The sequence below is a fragment of the Micropterus salmoides genome, unplaced genomic scaffold (genome assembly GCF_014851395.1).
Source record: "Micropterus salmoides isolate LMB-PRFRI ecotype aquatic unplaced genomic scaffold, ASM1485139v1 Ms_hic_scaffold_1961, whole genome shotgun sequence".
In the NCBI taxonomy this organism is placed as follows: domain Eukaryota; kingdom Metazoa; phylum Chordata; class Actinopteri; order Centrarchiformes; family Centrarchidae; genus Micropterus; species Micropterus salmoides.
Genome location: NW_024041108.1, coordinates 22,463 through 38,858, shown reverse-complemented (window position 1 = coordinate 38,858; position 16,396 = coordinate 22,463). Strand labels below are relative to the sequence as shown.

Below are 16,396 nucleotides of genomic sequence, written 5' to 3'. Positions count from 1 at the left end.
TTCAGCTTTTAAGGCAGTGCCTCCTTCCAGGCAACACAAGTGCCCATTTAAATAATAAATAATAAGTAAAAAAAAAAAAAACGTAACGTAAGAAACAAAATAGTTAACATTGATAATAATAGAAATTTAATTTACTGCTACTGCTGCCCGTTGTGCTGAAGTTCAGGAACATTCATATCCAGACAATATCATACCCAGAACGCTTTTCTAACCATTAAATATTGACATGAATGACCACTGGCTGCTCCTGTCAGGCCACAAGGCTGCAGGGCACGCTAAGAGGATGAGCAGATTAATTCTAAACTGAATGAATTTTATTTCCATGTAGCATATATAAATTAAATAAATATTGACTGTTAAGTTTAATATGGTGGTGGAGGTTTGTAACAGCTTGTCATGCTACACTGATTTCAATCGGATTAATCTAAAGTTGTTTCTAGCAGCTGATTTGCCCAAACATCTAAACAGATTATCTGCATATGAATGTAGAATCTGTAGGAAAGGGACAAGACTTTGTTATCAGAAGCGTTCTGGTGTCCGTTTGTAGTCCTAGTAGTATTGTGTGGGCTTGGTTGCATGCACGTTAACAGTCCCTGTGGAGAGCAAAAGAACGTGGAACGTGGTGGATCAAAATGCAGTCTCAGAACCCATCAGCTATCGTCTGACGATGATTTAGCTTTTTAATCAGTCTCTTAGCTTTTTAAAATTGCATTCAAATTGTCGTCAAAGAATAGATGATGGGTTCCAAGCTTGCCAATCAGACGTAAACAATGACCGGCACACTGAGGAGGAAGTCTTGGCCCGCATTTCCGGATAACCGCTGACTTCAGTGGAAGCCCCAAAACATTGGCCATTGCCCCAGAGGATAAATTGTTGTCAAACGATAGATGATGGGTTCTAGATTGCTAAAGATGACTGCTGAAATCTGTGGACACACTGAAAGAGTGGTCTTTTGGTGGCATTAGAGGAAAGTCAGGGTGACAAAACACCAGGATTCAAATCGATAGAAAGCTAGCCATTATCTTTGCAGATACCTCGTTAAGCCAAAGTGGTTCCACGGAGTTTATGGGCCCATTATGGCAAAACAGGAGAGGTCGGGGGGTTCACCAAAATCATCACAGAGCAGCAAGAAAATAAACTGTTGCGTATGAACACAACCCAACAACCATAGCCTCTTCCTGGTGGAGCCGTCGCCCTCCGTGCTCTGACAGCCTGGTCCAGCCCGGCCCAGCATGGCTCGGCTCGGTCGTTCTCCTGCCTGTATAATCTGCTCTGTCAGACGGGAGCTGTCATCCGGGGGAATAAGAGCTTTATTGTCCTGGTTTTCTCCTTTGTTGGGGATTGCAGCAACATTTCTAGGTCACCGGCTGTGACTGAACGCCCCGCTGCCCAAACTGATCTTCATGAGGGAATTCACCCCCTCCCTGTTTCACCCACTACTGCCAGGGGGAACACAATAAGAATATGCTCCTGGCAACAACAGCCGGGCTGCGATCTACCAAACGATTCCAGCTTCTTTTTCTGTCAGAGCAGAGCATTATGGATGCTGACTCAAACGGTTTGTCAAAAGGCTCTTTCATGGTGATAATTGGGCGGACAGACTGTCAGATCCTTTCCCCATTCGATTTGTCCTCATAATTATCTTCAACCTTTCACCTGATCTCTCCCAGAGGGTTAAGCACACATTAATGTTATTGTTTGATGCTGCTAACAGAGGCTGTAGTTTAATCACTTATGATGGTGTTTGTATTAATTTTAAAATAAAATGAATTTTTGAGGTCAGCCACAACTTAGCTGAAGTTCTCCTATGAGTACCACTAAAGCTACAACACGTTGAATCTTCTTTGTTTAATCTGTACAAAAATAGTGTAGACCAGGGCTTTTCAAAGTCTAGGCCTCCCCGCAGACAAAGCTTAGGAAAAGGCGACCCCTCACCCCCCTTAGTTACTTGCTCAGTTTCGCTCTATAACCTGGACACCTATGGGATCATCATTATGTTATTTGACACTCACAACTTGAGCCAAGATAAATTAATATTGTTTGACAATAAATAGGTTGACATGACTTCAGACCTCACCAAATAAATAAAAAATTATTAGTTTCTGACTCTGATAAAGTGGGGAAAAAAGTACCAAATCCACTATATTTCTGAACACTTTCAACAGGTATGCTATTCTATGTGATCTCCTTTTGATAACTAATGTAATACTTTTTCTCTTCCATTCACTAAGCCTCCCCTGAAACAGTTTGGGGCCCCCCTGGTGAGGCCCTCCTCACACCTTGAAAACCTCAGGTGTAGACAATATGCCACTTTACTGTTGGTTATGTGCGGGACTGTTTTTTTGTCACAAGTCTCCATTGTTGTAATAATACACATAACCGTCCATAACACTGCGAACTGTAATTCAGTCAGGACAACTTTCATCGAAGAAACTGATATTGCCTCGCAGTGGTTACGTTTGCCGGTATATCTCTTTTCTGAGAGAGCACACCTCTCTGCCCTTCCACATGCCTCTGTGGAAAAGACATATGGCAGGGAGAGCACCTACCTGCCCATCCATGTGCCTACATGGAAAGCCCGAGGCAGAGAGCAGCAGTAAAGACCCACCAGGGTACAGAACAGAGTAGGCATCAATACAGAATGACATGATTAATAATCGTAACGTGCGGATCGATCCTGAAGTGTCAATATTTCTGATACCATCGTTTCCTGCTCTAGGATCGATACTCATATAAAAGGATCGATATCTAAACACACTCATTTGGAGTGAGTGTGTGTTTCATAATAAGTATCTTACTGTCACCAGGATGGTCTAATTATAACACACTTGGTTGACAGGAACTACTTCTCCTTCCGCATGTCAAAGTCACGCTTGCCCTACAGCTCTGTGACTGAGCGACTTTGAAGTGCAAAGACAGTGAAAAACTTTGGCAACATCTCAAACTTTGTTAAACATCTGAGATTAAGTCACAATAATATGAGGATGTTACGATGCGGCAGTTCTGAGCAGGATATCTTTATTATAATTAAAGATTATGACAGTAGTTGGATGTCTTATTATTTGGAATTGGTAAGCCTACAGCCATCTCTTTATTTCCCTCATAAATACAGAAACGGGAGGAGGGAGGTCACATTAAACTAGAAATAAAATATGTAAAAAGTATAGGTATCTGTATCGGCAATACCAGCCTGGATATTACTTGGTATTGGATCGTACAGGAATTAAGTGGGGTCACGCTTCACTAATTAATAATAACCAGCCTGAAGGGAGGAGCTGGAGTGGTGGCGTGTACAGGCAGGCTACAGCATCTTAAATTAGCCACCATGTATGAAATTGGATAAGACACACGCCTTTGGTGTGGAGACCCGGGTTCAATTCCGACTGTGACTTATCCACCGCTGTGTGAGCAATACTCGGGTGTGCGACCCCTGACATGTATGGCAATTGTAAGTCGCTTTGGATAAAAGCGTCAGCCAAATGAACAAATATAATGTAAGAGGGGAATCAGCTGATGTGCTGGAATTGTGAGCTGAGCGTGACTTTTTTTTCTAACACTATGCTTGATTTTTTTATGCCTTGCTTTTTTATATGAATTTAACAAACAAAATATGAGTAAATTACTGAGCTTTGGAGGTATTCTGGCTTTAGTGGAGTCCTGACTTTGCTTCTGGTGCAACCATGAGGTTGATATAACTATTGGACTGTCCTGAAAGATCATGTTTGTGATCCCTGATTTTTTCATCTAGCGCCATCATCAAGTCAGCTCATTTTCAGTAGTGTCAAATTCTTTTATTTATGGCTAAATACCTAAGAAGACATTCACCTTTCCCTTTGGATGGACTGTAATAATTTTGTTTATTCCTTAACTTTTCCTCTAGCGCCATCATAATACCTGCAAAACTTCACTCTGCGCTTTGTGTTTAGTGGCAATTAACAAATGTTAACATCCTAACTTACTGAACTACAATGGTGAACATCATAGCGTCTTAGCATTGTCACTGCGAACGTGTCAGCACGTAGCTTAAAGCACAGCTGCGTCAACGTCCAGCCTCACAGAGCTGCTGGCATGGCTGTATACTCTTAGTCTTGTTACTCTCATATATGCTGCATCCACGAACAACTCTGCAGCAAAGGTGGGTGATATAATGCCACTCAGCAGTTATGCACCCCTATAAGCACTGTATGCAACGTATAAAATCCCTAGTGGCCGGCTTCCTGTTTGTTTCACAGTCATTTGTTATCATGATTTTTTAGACTTTCTGCTGACATGTTAATATATTTTCTATTATATATTATTACTAATGAAGACACTGGAGAAAACGGACACAGTTTGAACAAATCCTAAAACAACACGTCACCTGTAGTATGTCAGGAGCAGCCTGAAGTTCTCTTCCTTTGTCTTTTCTGGTTATGAGACTCAGCAGCAGACCGAGTGGGGAGGTGACACTTCAGTCTGCAGAGTTTCACAAGAAACAGATTGGATGTGAAGAGTTTGTAGAGGGAGCTGCAGCAGACGCCTGGAGGGAATCTTTACAGTGAATCAGATCACTGCAGCTTTCTGACAGCAGCCGCCATTAAGACTCTTCACCCGGGGCCACAAAGGGCTGCTGAAGATCAGAGCCGGTTAGAAGCAGAAACACACAAAAGAGAGAGGAAAAAGTTGGTCTGCAGTCAAGAATTTTCTCGTTTAGTCTGAGAACACTAACTTCTGGTCAGACTTTCCTGCCTGTATATTTATCTGCTGCAGTGTTTATGCGGCCTGTCTTTATTTGTGCCACCTTCGTGAAGTTTAAATGTTCAGAAAGGTTTTGATTCAACTGTATGGTCCTTTTGGATGATGCTGTTTAGTGCTGTTGGACTGTTCTGCATTATACAGAGAGGTCTTTCTGTTATTTAGCCTAACCTCATTGATATAAATTGGGTAGACAAAATAACAGAAACTTGACTTAACACATCTCTAAAACATTTTTAACAAAATCTGAACATTATAACCTTCATGGAAGTGGATTTATAGCAGGACTCTTATATTAGACTGCATTAGTTTTAGCTATGCGTAATAAGATGATTGGCAACAGCTATTCACAATCAACTGGTGTGCTCTTCAAACTTTCTCTCTTAATGTGACAGAAACACACACAAAGACAGGCAGGAAGCTCCTTGCTGTAATGGTAATTTTATGACTGTTTTTATGATTGTTTTATGGCTGTTTTGATGTTTAGACATCCCAGCAGGAAAAAGTTACCTAGATCTGCACCATCCAGGAAGAGTGGTTTGGTTGCTGTGGAAGCCTGGCTCCTGCCCACCAGTCAGGGGCAGCGATCCCAGCCCTCCCAGGACGTCCGTCTCGTTTCAGAAAACAGCCCTGGAAGCAGTTGGGAGAAGGTCAGTGAGCAGCTTGTTTAGCAGCGGAGCCTCAGTGTCCCAGTTGTCCTATTGTTTCTGAATGAATGGGGATGTCTAATTGTCTAAAATGTTTACAAAAGACTCGAACACACAGGTTTGGTGCCAGAGAGCAAATTAAAGCCAAATGGGTGATTAGGGAAGAATGTGGTTTACAAACAAAGAGTCCCCTCTTGGTGATTCTGTGATGAACATAATTAGACAAGAATGTTATGTAATTATCCAAGGGCATGAATTTAATAAATGCAATTTAAATTTTGTATTATTTTTCTTATGCGTCTGATTAAAGTAAGATATTGGAGTTCTTGTATATTCATCCAGACCACGAGGCGTTCAGCTGAAACAAAGTGTTTTACATTTCTCGCAGCAGAGGCAGAACGATCTTCCTTCTCATCACGTCTTAGCAGACATAATCACAGAAATATTTGAATGTGCAGTTTTGATGTTCACTTCACACATTGCCTGCATTCAGAAATGTGAAGATATTTTATCTGAGGTTCACGATGGGAGCTGCACAGAACATCCAAATATCGGTCTAGTTCAATGACTCTCATGCCAAGAAACCATTTGTAGCTGTCAGTCGGTTGTGAGCCAGAATATATAGGGACACTTCAGAGGTCTAGAGGTCCAGAGGTCCAGAGTAAAATATCTCTGTCTGTATCCCTGTCAACCTCAGCTGCACTTTGCCATTAATGCTAATGTAGCATGGTTACAAGCTAACTAGCAAAGCAAGTTACAAATATGTCGTTGTAATAAATTACAGATAAAATGTTCGTATCTTACTCATGCTGACTTGTCAAATATTACACCCAAAGTAATTAATGCTAAATGCAAGCATGTTACTATGCTAAGTAAATCCATGTTGACATACTGAAATGTATTAGCATACTAAGATGCTAACAGGATAAACATTACAATTGAAATGTCTGCTTGTTAGCTTGCTCATTTACTTGTGTGCTCAAACACTAGATAAAAACTTTTAAAGGTGCCGTAGAATACTTATTTTCAGGGTCATACTTAGAATATGATAGAAAATGTCTGAAATGCTTTAATGTTCAAAAAACACATTATTTTTCTCATACTGTCCATTGCTTAACACATTGCAGGACAGTGGGTCAACCTCAAATACATTTTAGCGTGCTTATTAATAATAGTGTAGTGTAGTGTAGTGTAGGTATAATACCATGTAAAACTGTTTGGTTCACATCAGGAAAGATTAAAGGTTCAGTAACTTCTATTTAAAAAAGATAACTTTTTGGCTTATTTGCTGAAACTTTCACTAAATCAAGACGGTAGTGCATGAGACTGATAATCTATAAAAAAGTGCTCCTGATGCATTTGCAAGAATTCACCAAAGTCAAAACAACCAATCAGAGCCCAGGAGAAGTCTCTAATGCAGCACTGATCACTGCTCATGCACACGCTGTGCATCCACCCTCCTTGTTCATGCTATCACTCAGTCGAGCTCAGTATCTCCAGAGCGCAGCTTCAGAAGTCTTGCAAAAACACAAAAGCTGAGAAACAACCAGCAGCAATGAAAGAACTGCCCATCCATCTTTCCCAGCAACGGCGTACAGTACAAAACATGTGTGAACACGTCCCAGCTCCACACGGAGCTTCGGGGCTCATGTTTGATGCCATTGCACTCGCAAAACAGCTCCACTTGAAACAACATGTTTACTTCTACAGTAATAATCTGATTAGAAGAAGCAATACCTCCAGCGCCTGTCAGGACCTGCAGTCAGCAGGTTACTCATGTACTTGTTAACACTGCTGCAGTTTTACTGTTCAAGCTGTTTAGCAAACAGCAGTAAACAGGATGTATTCTTTAGAGGCCAGGCTGCACTGGTTCAGACCAGAAACCATCAGTGACAACTTCTTTCAGAATAAATGAGCCTCGACGTGTTGCCTGTGGTACTGTAGCACTGTTCACTGTGGCGGCCAGCTGAGAGGCAGACTCCCTCCGTCGTCATGACAACGGGAGGCAAGCACAATGGCGCGCTGTGTCCTCCCCGGCTGGGCGGCACGATGATGACGAAACGATGGCGAGAGAAATGTCAGCTGAGATTTGTGCTGAGCCTGACGCAGCACAGGAACTGTAATCAGAGGAGGAGAAGTTGGCTTGTCATTTGAGCAAATAAAACTAACTTTAAGAAACAATTTGCATAATAAATGGGGCTCTTGCATTGACATGTCAGTGCTAGCTGCTTCCTGTCTGAGGAAGGTTCAGCTGTTTGTTGGACTGACTGTAACTCTGAGTGGATGAGGACATGTTGTGTTGAGCCTGAACTGTACAAACAATGACAGCTGTGTCCTCTGGATGGATGGCGATGGAGAGCCCCTTCTTTTTTGCACTAACATTTCCTTCTGTACATCTTCTTCCACTCGTTTTTCTTCTAGCAGTGATTATCATTTTGTAGAACCCTATATTGCCAAATTAAATTAGGCAATACACATTTTAAGCCCCACTAGTCGTAAGGCTGCATGAATAACATCTGTATGTACTGTAACACTTTCATATTGTGGCTGCACAAACACTGCGGCCTCTAGGGCATGCTAACAGGATTTTATACTGTTAGTGCCTGACAGACAAAAAGTGGCACCGAAAAATAGTTTGAGGAGTTTTTAAACTGCTGTGTCTAAGAGTAAAGTGTCAAAATATAGATATATCTCTTTAATGAGAGCTTTACTTTGTAGGTCCTAACCGCTTTATGTTTAAGTTTGCAAAAGGTGTAGCCACCAGTCAGCCATTAGTCTCCAAACTGCAAACTACATGTTAAATGTACAGTTTGACAATGACTGATATGGGTTCAGCAGGTTTAGCATAAAATGTCTTGTTTGTTGTTGTGTGTTAAGAAGTTGCTAAACCTGTACGAGCAACATTGCACACACCTTGCTGTGGTATTGCCATTGTGATTATTGTGGAGTGTACGTGTGCCAACATATTCACGCTCAATGCAGGTGGGGTTAGAGTTAGTTTTTAATCAAGTTGAACCACCTATTTTGCCACAATTTTAATGGCTAAATTGTAGCTGCAAGTAAGGGTTATTTTCATCCATTAACATAAGCTGCATTTTAGATAAAGTGATTAATCATAAATCAATCAATAGTCTGGATTATATCAATAGTGATATTTGACATCACAAGTTATCAGCATAATGTGATGTGTTCCCACCGTTGGCGTTTTTAGACTATTTTTTCAAAGGTATAATCCTGTGAACATAAAAAACTCCCATGGTGCATCGACAAGAAACATATAACGTGGTCTTAAAATTCTGTTAAGTGCGCCGGCGGGTGGAAGTTTATGATTAGGGCGTTGAGAAAACTGCAGATTAATCAATTTACTTTTATATTCTGGGTAAGTCTTGGATGAATTGTTTTGAATTGAGTTGACTGATTCATGTTTCTGACCGGCGTCCTCTTCATGGCAATGACAGCTGAGGCTCAAAGTGATATTTTGAGCTTTCTGCTGTCCCAAAATGATGAATTAAACATGATTTCTAAGAAACAAAGTTGAAATAATTAAAAAAAAAATTGAAAAAAATGTTAATGTTAAATAGGTTTCCATCAGCTGGTTTGGAGCGAATAAATCAGGCTACGACAAGCGTAGTTACGTCAGTAGTTGACGTTATACAGAAACAAAACCAGCCGCATTGAACTGAGGACCATTGATCTCAGAAAAAAGGAGAGAGGTCCTCAGAAATGTGTTTCAAGCGGGCAAACAGCTACCAGCCAAAGACAAACACCACCTCGAGCTAGCATAAAAACTTTTTTTGCAAACTTTACGATTTAAAAATTTATTTTGCGGTTTCCATCAAAACTTTTCTAATGCGATATTTCAGAATGCGCATAAAAAAGATTGTGCTACTGAGAAAATTTGAAATGGAAATACAAAATGGGAAAAAACACCTCCACACCGAAACTACTTTGTGCATCTGGTGCTGGAAGTCAACTACTGCGAGCTGGGAACATGCTAGCACTATCCAGCCACAATATTCCACCTAGCTAGCTTCCACTAACCAGGCAATAAGATAACACGGTTCATTAATTAGTGCATGTACTTGCACCACGGATTCCTGTCTGATGATGAGTGCAGCCCCATGCCTCTTTGTGGAGCAGCTAATACGTTCGCTTCCTCAGTTTTGATCCCTCAGAGGTCATGCTGTATTCACGCAACAATGCCCCAAGTTCACACACAGCTGGGGCAAGTTCATTCTCAAAATGTTCTGAACCAGCTTGCTACGATATCCGGGTTGAACGACATGTTTCCTTGAAACGGCGTGCAACACTGCACAACAGGTTTTGAGGTATGTTTTCTCTCGTTTGAATGTCAGAGGTGTTACTCAATCAGCAGCAACATGTACATAAAGACTGCCGTATTAAAAAGGCAGCGAAGTGCAGTGCACCTGCGTACACAAGAGGGTGTTCAAGGCACAACCGTTTCTGTTTAAATAAAGGTTTTTCTACGTAATTTTTTATTTAAGATTTAAACTGCCTTTCAAATATGGGGGAATTGTACCTGTTTATTTGAAAAAGAGCCCTAGTTTCGTTTCTGACTACTTGCTCTGTGAGAGTCTGAGCAGTCAGTGAATTGTTAGGAAATGTGCTCCACAAAAAAAACAAAACAAGTATCTTAAAAAAAACTATTTGAAAATATTTTTTTAATTAAAGTGACACTTCTCTTGTGGCTAAAAAAAAAATCAATGTCACATTACATACTGAGCAGAGTGCAGTTTTCTGCAACTAAACACACAGTGAAGAGCAAATTACACACTCACAGAGCCAGAACTGATTCACAAGAACATCATCAGCAAACACAACACAGCATCGACAGCCATTTTCAATATATTACTGTACGTCCCACTGACTCACTCTCACAAAGAAGGAAAAGAAAACAAACATTCAAAAGAACAAAGCACTACGGGTGCTGGTAGCGGTCATGGTTGATGACTTTTTTTATGCCCGTTATCACAATACAACAATTTAGGGTAACGCTTTATTTAAGGGATCCGTAATTTACGAATAGTTTTCTTGAACAATCCTTGGAAAGAACAATGTAATTTGGCACTATTTAGAGAAGAATACAATTCGTACATAAACGGAGAAAAAAGTTTCCGATAAAAAATAAACAATACTTTTAACTGAATTTTAATTTTAAAATTTTAAGTTTAAATGGATCTGTTCTTTACAGGAAAGTTAACATCAGCTTATAAATTCAACACAACTAACTAAACTCTAACTAAAAATAATCACATTTGTTCCAGGGAAATTACAGACACGTAAAACAAAGCATTACCCAATTTAATTATCACGTGACACAACATGTCAAACCACGTTAAGCCTACGTTGTGATCTCAAGAAAAGAAGCAGAAAAGGTTCCAAGTCTGCTGTCAGCTTCTGTAAAATACAGTGACAATGAACAAAAATACTGTGAGTTAATTAAAAAGAACAAATAAATGCCATTAACTAATACTGACTGTGTGTTTTTTCAAATATAAATTCTGTAAACAGTGAATGCTGAACGTGAACACGAACGTGTTCAACAGTTTGGGGTCGATTCCACTCAGGAATTTACAGCCTGATATGCCAACGCGTCCACCAATCAAATTCCTAATCACATCAGACAAAACGACCCAGAAGAAGAGCCGCCTAACAGTGCAGGCCCACTGCACGCGACCAGTTTGTCGCGTCCGCCGTCTATGCTTTCCATACACCACCAGCTTGGCCACATCGGCAAGTATCCCAGCATGCTTTGTGCAGCGAATTAGTCGCTTCTCTTTACTTTGCAGTCAGTTTGCGCGCAGTGGGCCTGCACCATAACGCTGTTTAACTTTGACCTTAGCAGTGTGTCCCCACAGCGGTGTAGGTGGCAGAGGTGGACGCCTCCCTGTGGATGGTGCTGAACGGCGACAGCTCCAGATCGGTGGTGCAGTCGTTGTCGACGTCGCTGGTAGCAGTGACGGGGGAGCGGGGTGGGCCGCACTCTTCGCAGCAGCAGCAGCAACAGTCCAAGAAGGCTTTGGTGAACGGCTGGCACAGGCAGAACAGCAGCACCGGCGTCACCGCAGACTTACAGAAGAGCAGCAGCTGGCTGACCAGGTGCAGGATGTCCAAGGTTCTCCTGGGCATGCTGGCGGCCATGTAGACGCTGATGATGTTGCAGATGTTCTCTGGAATGATGCAGAAACCGTAGAGGATGGCCAACGCCACCACGGCGCAGTTCATTTGGCTCTCCAACTGGATTTGCTTCTTGCTGCCACGGACGCAGGCCCGCTCGGCATGGCGGATCTTGCGGGCGGTGACCAGTGAGCTGAAAATGGTGAACAGCGTTGGCAGGCAGAAGTAGCAGCCGAAATACCACCAGAGGCGCGCGCCATCGTAGGTGAGTCCAAGGACGTACAGCGTGTCCGGGAGGTCGGTGGAGATCCGAACCACGCAGCGCTCGCACGGCGTCACGTCAGGCGGATCGCCGTCCTCAGTGACCAGCTGTCGGATCAGCAGCTCGGGCAGCGCCAGCAGAAGAGCGCCCACCCAGATGACGGCGAGCTTGGCCGTGGTGGAGGCCCAGTTCTCGATCATCTCATAGTACATCTGCACGTTGGTGGCAGCACGGAAACGGTCGATGCACAGAGCGCACAGTGTGAAGGTTGTGACCCCGAGAGAAGCCACCTGGGAACAGAAGAGGAAAGTCACGTTACACTTATAACTCACCATAAACTTAAAAACGTTCTCTGCACTCATCTTTCTGATGGGATTATTTTGGGAACGATGGTGCAACAATTGTCTTTGTAGAAACAGAAATCCGTTGACTACTGTGAGGGTATAAAATATTTACATACAAACATGTTGAGAATAAAGTCAGACCATATTTTATCATAACATTGTGAGATTAAAGTCGTAATTTCGAGAACAAAAGCTAAAAAGTCCCAGTGGGTGAATGCACACTAAAGACCGATTTATACGACTGCATCAAGTCTACGCCGTAGCCTACACCGTCCAGAGCATTAATTCTTGTGCGTTGGTATCTGCGTCGCTCTGCAATTACACGGCCAAAACAGTAGTTGGCGGTGGGGTTTCTGTGTTCCCCTGTGTCGAGTTTCTTCGCAGCTGTTTTGAGTTTAGCCACTGTTGTTGTAGGTAGGCTACTACAAACACGCCAGAAATGAGTAAGAGGAAATGAGATGCTACCAAGCCGACCAAACACGGTCCTTGTTGTCTGCGTCTCGCAACATGTGGGCTGACAAAACGTTTATTTCAACGCAAACAGTGGTGCCATGAACACACCGTTGTGTCTGCAAGCGTGCTGATTTTTTACTGCCATTTTAACATGGCTGTGTTTACAAACGTGGCAGCTGTTTGGGTATCACCTCTAACACGCCCGCTAAACGGAAAAACATAAAAAAGACACAATTTATTATGTAACTTTTATTTTATGTATGTTTAGTGTTTATAAATAAATAAATAAATAAAGGACAGTCTATAATTATTAATTATAATTATATTGTTATAATAATGATAATATTAATAATAAAAGAATGAAGAGACATAAAAGATGACAGTTGGTGACATTAGTATATATCACTAAGTCCTGTAGGTCATCATCTCAAACAAAGAGCTGCTGCTGCTAAGACGATTAACCTCAGTAAATACGACCTTTCGTTTACAGACTTTACATTAAAAAGATTTTCCAGTGTCAGCGAGTTGCAAACACATTGACCCTTGCAAAAGATGTCATCATTGGCAACTTCACCTTAACACCACCGACACTGGCTGCAGGCTGCCGACACAGAGGACACATATACTTTATGGCCAAAAGTATGTGGACGGCTGAACAGTGACAGTTAAACATGATTCTAAAACCATGGGCATTAATATGCTGCTGTGACAGCCTCCACTCTTCTGGTTTCAGGATTTGGTCCCATTCAGGCTTTAGGAGCATTAGAGAGGTCCAGCACATGTTGGGTGATCAGGTCTCATAGTCTGTGTTTCAGTTCATCATAAAGGTGTTGGATGGGTTTGAGATCAGGCCAGTCAAGTTCTTTCACGCCAAACTGGGAAAACCATTATTTTATGAAGCTGGCTTTGTGCACGGGGATAGTGTTATGGTGAGCCAGCTGCTTTCCCTTCAGTGGAACTAAGGGGACCAAACCACTGGGACCAAACTGTTTCCTCTGATAAGGACTGATCAGAGGGGGGTCGTCGTTGTCGTCTAATCTCAGTCTGAGAAACTCTTAATAATCCTGCTCTTCACTCTGATTGGGCAGCAGGATGTCTCGTGTCGTCTTGTTTTCTGCAGCCCTGATGTGACACTGATCAGATTAAAGAGCCTTCACATTAGGCGACATTAAACGTGATTTAAACCCCGACCGCAGTCTGGAGCTACCGTCCACCTAATTCTCTTCTGATGCGGCCTGTTCACATGAACGTGAAAATGTGTCATGACATAAACAATACCTGCACTGTAAAATCTGATCTTGTTTCATTATCTCAGTACAATTAGATCAGTTTGTCAGTTCCAAAGAAACTTCAATCTAGTTCTGACAAAATTTGTCAAATTAAGTTGCATTTTAGCTTATTATATATTTAGCATAGATTAAAACAAAAAAAGGGCTTGAAATATTTTACTTTGTGTGTATTGAATCTAGAATATATGAATGTTTCACTTTTTGAAATAAATTATGGAAGAAAATTAACTTTTCCACTTTTCCCTGTATTTTTACATATGCCTACATTGTGATACTGTAAGGTCAGAGAAAGAGCGTGATTTATTAAGTCTATTTTAAAACGATACTCACTTGCTCATATACACACTGAAACAATTTTTAGTGGCTGTAATTGTATCTCCCCGTTTATACTGGCCAAGAAGAAATGTTATCATAATGTGATTCTAATGTAAGAGATCAACAAAATCCAGTCTTCTTCTGTGCAAGATAAGCTAAAGATAATGAGGCTTTAGCGGTCTGAGACAAATCAAATGTTTATCTTCTAAAGTCTTGTTTGTACAAAATTCCTCAGTTGTGTTTCTCTGGATGGTGTTTCTTTGCTGAAGCATCATATGAACTTCAGCTGAACTTGAACTGTTTACACAGAACAACAGCTGTACATTCCTTCTCTTCAGGGCCAGTGCAGATGGGATGAACATATGTAGTGATGAATGGCTGTGCATATAAGCACCTTTAATATTGTAGCATTAAAAAAAAAAATTATGTTAATGCAGGTCTGTGAGATGATCTGACCCCCTGCATGAAAGTCAGAAGTGCTACATCCTTATTTTGCTCCTCTCTACATAGACAACAAACTGCTTCCTTAAAGTCACCCAAAGTCAGTCCTAATGGCCAAGATGAGGCTGGAGCTGTCTGAGTTAGACAAAATAATCTGTGTGTAGCAAGAAGGGACTACAAACGTTCTTTTCGTTACACCATCTTGTGCTGTATAATGACAAATAAACCACACTGATCCATGATAAGTGGGGTATCTTCCAAAGTTAGACTCTTCAGTAGACTACACATTTTCCTCTCGGTGTTGCTTTCTCTCAACCACAAATCAGAGAGGAGACACTGCGCAAAGAGGGAATTTTATACCAAAAAGACTCACTTGAGCTGACTAACACAGACGGATGATGCCATATAAACTTTTGAATGAGGACTGTGGATTTTAACCTCAGTCACTTACAATGGAGACATGTTAAAGAAAAGATTGTTAATGGATCAGGAGGAGTGATTACATACTGAACTGGTCCTTTAATGCTGTATTTCAGCACCTACTATTGGTGTATTGGTGTTATTTTCTGTATCAAAAACCTCCAGACCCCCCCCCTCCCCCAACACCTGTCAGACCTGCTCTCACCTGTAAACTGACATCTAACTAATATAACTAACTAACTAATATACACTCAGTCGGTCATTTCTAGTCTCAATGGCATCAACCCTGGAACCAGACCCCCCCCCCCCCTCTCACCTCCAAGTAGGGGATGATCCTGCACGAGAACTCCCCCAGCAGCCAGTTCTTGGTGAGCTCGTGGAACACCACGAGCGGCAGGCAGAAGAAGATGATAACGAAATCCCAGAGCGCGAGGTTGGCCAGCAGTGAGTTGGAGATGCTCCTCATGTAGTAGTTGTGGCACACGATGCACATGACCGACACGTTCCCGATGATCCCCACACTGAAGATGACAGCTGCGGTGATCATGACCGCGTACGCTCCGTACGACTCTCCGGTGACCGGGTAGAACGGGTTCTTCATTTGCTTCCGTCTGGTCCGCGTGTTCACCGGCACAAACGGCGTGGGGTCGGGATAGTCCGGCAGAGAGTACTCCTCCTCATAGTCAGTGGTGTTGAGTCCGAACGGGGGTCGGGCCTCTTGTTCCTGCGCCATGGCCACGGGTAGAGCTTCCAAAGCCTCCTGCAGCGGCTCGCTCCGATTCGTTCTGCTCAGTTTTGCGCTCCTTCTCTGCCGCCGGTTATGTCCGGTCCTCTCGAGGCTACAGGTGCGTCCATGCGGAGTTTGTTTAAGCACTTCTCCCGGCCTGCATCCACCACTCCGCGACTCATCAGCCTCGTTTACATCCGTGCGTAAAGCGTCGTCTCCGGGTACGAGGCGCGCTCCATTTTGCTTCTCGTGTTTACGCGCAGGTCGGGTTGTCTGCGTCCTCAGCAGCTCAGTAGATGACGGGTTTACAGTATCCAGCCACGAGGCCTGCGCACTCCCACCGCGCGCCCCCCAATTGTCCGCCCCGATGACTGTGCGCCATCTCCGGCTCAGCGCATTCCTTTCAGCGGCGGTGGATTCATAATGAGGACTGAAAGTCGTCTTTGTTTTCTGCCAGTGGACCTGACTCGCGACTGCTTCGCTGCAGAGCCACAAACACAGTAACCTCGAAAATGGAAGCAACATCTTGTGGTTCTAGCTAACCCGTAAGATCAAACTGATGCGTTTTCCAAAATGATCGATCCATCTCTGGTTTTTGATAATCACTCAAAAAAAGAGAATATCGT

The 16,396-nt window shown here is 42.5% G+C and overlaps 1 protein-coding gene across 1 annotated transcript; it reads right to left on the bottom strand.

Moving 5' to 3' along the window:
* Nucleotides 1-10,046: 10,046 nt before the first annotated feature.
* On the bottom strand, nucleotides 10,047-16,396 carry LOC119911214 (prosaposin receptor GPR37-like). The gene is made up of 2 exons (XM_038730027.1): nucleotides 15,360-16,396; nucleotides 10,047-12,071 (listed from the first exon to the last, which is right to left on the bottom strand). The coding sequence occupies exons 1-2, from the start codon at nucleotides 16,293-16,295 to the stop codon at nucleotides 11,241-11,243; spliced, it is 1,767 nt and encodes a 588-aa protein (XP_038585955.1). The 5' UTR covers nucleotides 16,296-16,396; the 3' UTR covers nucleotides 10,047-11,240.

Bases quoted from the DNA above. Each gene is read 5' to 3' on its own strand.
- LOC119911214 (XM_038730027.1), bottom strand. From the start codon at position 16,295: ATGTTGCTTCCATTTTCGAGGTTACTGTGTTTGTGGCTCTGCAGCGAA. The intron at 12,072-15,359 runs GTGAGAGGGGGG...TTCTGTTCCCAG, and splicing joins GGATCATCCCCTACTTGGAG to GTGGCTTCTCTCGGGGTCAC.